Raw genomic sequence first — 6,587 nt, forward strand, 5'->3', positions numbered from 1 at the left:
AAATGGATTCTTCCACGAATAATTCAGTATATGAATTACACGAATTTTAATTAAAGTAACAATTTTAATTTTATTCCTCGTATTTTCCCTTCTAAATATATTTCCAACAAGCTCTGCTTCAAATCTACAAATCTATCTTTCGATTTTGATTTTGGTACGCACGTGCAATATTAAATATTTAATATCGCGGTTCGTATACACGAATAGATAAATCATAATTTAAACATTTTGTATTTAACAAAGGCTAATAGCTTCTAAAATTTAATCTATTATCTATCATAAGGATAAAGGGTTGACAATACGCTCTATATTGAAGCAAAAATAACTGCGACAACTCGAGAATAATCCTTTTCCGCGTATTTCCATCAATCAAGGGATAGAATTCCAGTGGGTGGCGATTTTGAAAATACGACATCCTATTATACCCATATGATACGGATGATATAGGGGGAATCGCGAAAAGCACGCGATGCACGGGAAATGAAGTGTCTTTGAGTCTCAATAATCCACGAAATAGATATTCGCCGGTGGATAGAACATTTTGTTGCAAATTTATCGACGTCCGCGCGGATTTACGGTTCGCAATTTACGATCTAGGCGGCCATCTACGATCGGCCGGCAAGAAACATTGTTATGGTTTCGCGGTGGGGTCAACCCTTGACTCCGGCCTGGAATTATTTTGCATAAATTTCACCTTATATGACTTCGCAAACCTTACTTCGCTCTGCTTTCGTGTTACGCTTGTTGAAATCAAATTTCTCGAGTAATAGGTTGCAAGCAAGTTGGATAATTTGTATCGGGTTATAGCTCTGTCGGGGAGAAATATGAAAAAAGAATATTGGATAGGGGAATTTTGCACTTTTTTTCAACGTTTTTTTATTAGTTTTTATATATATTTAACTATAGAACGTTTTTTGATTTAGTTTTAGATCGGTTTGGATCTAGTTAATAACGATTTCTGATTGTCGGTTCATTCATTCCGGGAATCGTATCTCAATATTTTAACTCTCTAGTGAAATTTAAGATTGAAATTTTGTGAAACGTTGATTGAAACTCGTGCATAATTTTACATTGGTCTCGAGGAAACATTTGAATAAAATTGCTTTAACGATTGTCGTGTTAATTAACTCAATTTAAAATAAAACTTTCGAAATAGTTTGGGTGGTTATACATTTTTGAATAGCTCTATAAATCGACCTCGAACTTCGAGCAAACAATTTTCTACAAAGAAGTAATCGAAGTTGGCGAAATCCGTTCGAAGATTCGATGGTGCATCTCTATATCAAGCGAGATTAAACAAAGATCCTACCACGATCCTGTTCAATGCTCTACTTTCGGACTTTCCGGTTAATGCGACGATTTAATCCCTTCTCCAGAACTTGGCCTATGTATTGCCTACCATTTAAAAGAATTATCCTTTATTATATCCTTTGGTGGTAGGGAAATCGACTAATCCTTTCAAAAACATGATCTCCTTTTTTAAAAGGGATGCTTTATCCTTTTCGGTTGAAAGAAAAACTTAAAATCCATATGTTCCCAAAGAATCGTATGCAAGCATGAGATGAACAGAAGATAAAACGGATAATATGAAATCATAGTTTGTTTTCACAGACGATTTTTCGAAATCTAACGCATTAAATGTAAGTTTAAAGTAATTTGAGATTTTAAAATAAAAAGTAATTATTTATTTATTATAATTGGTTCCATACTATTATTTTCTCTGTTATTATTGCCTCGAGAAACGATCTCTTTTCCCTTTTAGTCTGTCATTATGCATGCCGTGTAATCCTTGACTGATATAAAAAATTTAGAGGGATTGGCTGAACGTATATCGATGATGAAAATCGCTCTTGCAACGGTGGATAAAAAGTCGAATAGAAATCCGAGGCACGCCTTTAACCTTCCACAGTTTATTAAGCCTCGAAATAGTGAGACTCGAGAGGCTCTTATTTATCAGAAATCCGTGCCTTATCTTCGTTTTAATGTTTTCCGCGACGAAATATTCGAGACGTTAAATACGTTGAGGGACACCGTGAAGGAGTGTCGTTGTTGAAATTATATAGAAGAGAGAAATAGAGGAAGTTTGGAAAAAGGAATAAATAGATAGGTCCATTTTTACAATGGCGAGAATATTAATAATAATAGTAGTTGTGAAATTTTTTAGATATTAATTAATAGAATTAACATTCCACTTTTGATAATATTTTCTTTTTTTTTTAGATAAAAGAATAGCTTCGATATCGAAAAATTAGAAAAATAAAAAATCGAGAAATTATTAAATTGAAAAAAAATCGAGCTTATTATGTTTCTCTTCCCGTAGTCTTTAAACGTAAACGCGTAGTATTTCGAATATAAAATATTTATACAATTCTTTGGAGAGAGATCGTGAAAAATATATCGGAAGCATACCTTTCTTCGATGTTCGGAAAGAATCGTCCTTAGGGACGTATTGAATATCGTAGACCAGCGTGGTGTTCGCCAACAGAGTTTTATCCTTGTTGATCTTATAAATGGCATACTTGAATGCCAATTCCGAAGGACTGTCTTTTTGATCCTCCGTGAAGATTGCACCTGCAACAGGATGAAAAAAACCAAACCATCAATAATCGTGACGAATAGAATTCTTCGAGAAATTGATAAATAATTTCGTTTCAGGTTATCAGCTGATCGTTTTTGCATAGATCGTTTGCTCGATAATAAATTTTGAACGGTTTAGACGAATTAGGGAACTTTAATCAAATTGGAATGATTTCGAAAAAAATGGTGTTGGTGGCAACAATTTTTCGATCCAAATTGAAACCATTCTATTCTATATTTTCAACAATTTTAATTACGTTGTATCGACCAGACTTTCGACGAGTTGAGCAGATCCAATTACAGGCAGCTTCGCAATAGCAAAACGTTTATAATCGCGTCTCTTTCACGAGGTAATTGCACGAACCAACAATCGATAATTTAACGTGTAATTTATTACTGTGCAATTATTCAACAGAGTTACGTGATCTATAAAACTGGAATAAGGAGTTGGTTTTGAAATGAGGAAGAAACGTGAAGTATTCCGAGAGGAAGAATCATTAAAGAACCATCATAAAATGGTTCACCAGATGGTTGGGAAAACTTTGAGCAGATATTTAATCAATGGATATCATTTAAAGTTGCTACGATATTTTAACCGATTTCTTCGAAACAAAGAAAATTTTACTTAATGATATCTAAATGTTTAAAGATATCATATTTTTATATTTGATATATATACATATATCAAACGTTGTCAAAAATATTATATTAAAAAATTTTTAATTGTAAATATATCGATGTTAGGATAATATTTCTTGATACACGAGAGGAAGAACCATTATAGAACGTATAAAGAATTTTTTAATTTTCTCAATTTCATTTCTGATTATTCGTTTGATCAATTATAAATCTTTCTCTCTTTCTCTCCCTCTCTGATCAATAAATTTAAAATATTATCTCATTAAATTCGAAATAAGGGAGAGATATGAATGAGACTTGAGACTTGAGTATGATTTCCGTCGATATAATTTTTACACGCCGAAAGCTCTCAACTTTCGCAACTTTGATGATCAATTTTATTCGTAGAGAATCGTTATACCATCCTTTGCATAAAGAAGACGAAGCTTCTTTTCCCTAGCATTTATCTTCTATTCTAATTTCACCATTGTTAATTTATCGCATCTTATTTTTTTTCCCTATTTCTCTTCAAGCTCTACGCGTAGTTTTAAGTTAAAAAGTTTATCAAAAACGATTCATCTTCAAACGAGTCGATTTAATCTTTATTTACCTTACCACGTTATATTATTTCTTCTTTCCATCAATTTTGTTTTCTCTTTTCATCTAATCTTTTTTTTCGAAACTTTTTTTCATATTTAGGTACTGTTTATATTTCGAAAAAATATTCTAAATTGAAAGCATGGATGATGTTCGTTTTGTTAGTTAGCTTGAAGTCGGGTAAAATTCACGGGCATCAATTTTACGCGATAAAATTGTCCGTTGCGAGTTTAGTCGAATTTATCCATGTCAGGGATGGAAATACCCTCGGTTGAAAACTTCTTTCATGAACCAATCGATCTCCATCGCTCTGTCAAAACGACATAGACGAGAATTGATCAAGTTGAATTAATTGTTTCTAAACGATCCTTGAAGGAGACTACATTCTTGCCTGTCTAATTATCACCGTCGAGAAGATTAATTTTCTGTCCTGGGTTTAGGGATGATCTTCCTTCCATTTATCAGAACTTCTGTGACGTTTTAAATATGTAAAGAGATTTATTGTTTTTCCAAGATAAGAAACAAAATGTGCGATCAATATTCGAGTCGATTTTATGATAATTCATGATCAATCGTAGAGAACATTTTTCGTTCGAGTTAGAAGAAGGAAAATTACAATAAATATAATCAATATTTCAAAAGAAAAATTATTTTATAATTAGTTTCATAAAATATTTTTTGTTAAGAGGAAAAGATATCTTTAGTATCTTATTTTATATTATTTTCCATTATTGCATCGTAATTATAAATTTAAATTTTCAAAAATATCTCTTTTGTACTATTTGCATAAAAGTAGGAGTTACAGGGAATTTATTTCAAAAAAAAAATTTCAAAAATATTCAAAATTATTCCAATTAGACCAAGAAAAAATAGAAACAGTACTCTTGGATAATGGTGGAAGTTGATGAGATTCTTCGTTTTGATAAAAGCTGTTTCTAATGATTGCAACAGCTATCAAAGTCTATTCTTTGTTTTCCAACTACGTTGTTTTCTCTCCTATATTCCACTGGTGCGTTTAAAGTTGCATTAAGAAGTTTCAGTGTGAGAAATGTGTGTTTGAATTTCGGTAACTCGATAAAAATTCTGTAGATAGAAATTCATACGTTTTCCTGTTTATAATATATGCCAAACAAATTTTTTAATTTGTATCATTCGCCTCAAGTTCGTATCGTGTCTCTAACCACTCTGATTTTCTATTAAATTTGTCGATTTCATTTTGAAAATTATTTAGAAGATTCTGAAAACTCATTAATTATCGTGTCAAAACGAAGGATTGATTGAAGAACTTTTTAAAAATCATACAATTAATCCTGATAATGACATTTTACATACTTAATATAAATCGAAAAAAAGGTTCTCAAAAAACAAGCATTATTTATTCTTATTTTATATCGAGAATAAATAATTTATATTATTTAGTCGAAGGATAAGAAAAATTTTATTTACGAAAAATTGATAATGTTAAAATTTAACGAAATTACGTCTAGAAGAGAATATGTCTGATCATCGTCGTCTTATATTACTCTCTTGGTGCGAATATTCCCTCAACTGTACTCTTAAGGGAGACATCGAAGAAGCCGTGTTCGCTGGAAAGCTCCCAATCGTATGCTTTTTAAATCGTTCTGACTGACGTACGCAGCGAGATGTTTTCTTGAAGAACTTTTATTGAAATTGAATATATTGAGGCGAAGGATAGAAATCGTCATTTCCCCTTTGAAATTATTTTTTCGCTAATCGAGAATTTGGAGACATAATCCGTTTTTTTTTTGATGTACATAAAATTTTTTATTTTAAATATAAAATCGAAAAATTAGATTCTTTTAAGTGGTTTTTGAGAATAGAACAATCAATTGATCACCTAAACTAGTATAATTAAGAGAAATTAGATATTAGTTTTTTAGAGAGAGGCGATTATTATTCCAAATAAAAATAGAGGATAGAGGAAAATTGAAACAATGATAGAGGAAAATTTTGCACTATTATTAACATTTTTATTATATATTATTATATTCTTTCTGGAATTTTATAAAAAAACGAGGTGCTTTTCAAATATGAATGATGCTCGATAGGAGTATGAAAGTGACAGAAAAAGATTTAAATTAAAACAATTGAGAATTTATGATAGATATTAAAAAATAAAATATTTCAAAATTTATGATTTTCTTTTACATAGGAATAATTCGTTTAAAAAAAAAGTACTCCAATTTACAATTGTATCGACGTATATTAAACAAAGTGCAAAATTTTCCATTGTCATTTTTTTTTTTTTAATTTCACATTTAATCCTATATTGTTGTCACAAAAAATTTTTTTTCGTATCAAATATAAAAAAATAAAAATTTGGAGATATTTTATTCAGCTTGCCAAGAGATTTTAAAACAAATTTACACGGATAACGAAATAATATTTAACGTTCTAAACGTTCGTTAAATTTTCAATCGATGAATTGGCAAAATATCTCACTATTGAATCTGCTTTTGGAACGAATATACTTTTAAACGCACTATATAGAAACGCTCGAGTCATAGCCGCCGAATGAACTCGATTGCACGCGGAATATAAATATTTCGCGACGGAATTGCAAAGTGTGTTTCTTTTCCGTATTGTGCTCCCCTATCGGATAGGCTACTATATTGGCCGAGTTGCGATATATCGAGGTGATACATCGAGTTTCCGCGTTTGTTTGCGATTTGAATGTGACCCACGTTCGATTCGACGATTTCACTTATAATATTTCACTCCAGTATCCTGGATTAAAAAAAAAAAAAAAGAAAAAAACAAAAAAAAAATAAAAA

General features: G+C 30.8%; 1 protein-coding gene across 6 annotated transcripts in view; it reads right to left on the bottom strand.

Annotated features, from left to right (window-relative positions):
• The window catches only part of LOC102676221 (glutamate receptor ionotropic, kainate 1), a 153,303-nt gene that overhangs the window by 70,461 nt on the left and 76,255 nt on the right, over positions 1 to 6,587 (bottom strand). For all 6 annotated transcript variants that reach the window (XM_031508779.1, XM_031508781.1, XM_031508778.1 and 3 more), the window contains exon 3: positions 2,410 to 2,571. In XM_031508779.1, coding sequence (XP_031364639.1) covers positions 2,410 to 2,571 — 162 coding nt within the window. The remainder of the gene's footprint in view (positions 1 to 2,409; positions 2,572 to 6,587) is intronic.

Source organism: Apis dorsata, unplaced genomic scaffold (assembly GCF_000469605.1).
Source record: "Apis dorsata unplaced genomic scaffold, Apis dorsata 1.3 scaffold_99, whole genome shotgun sequence".
NCBI classification, from domain to species: domain Eukaryota; kingdom Metazoa; phylum Arthropoda; class Insecta; order Hymenoptera; family Apidae; genus Apis; species Apis dorsata.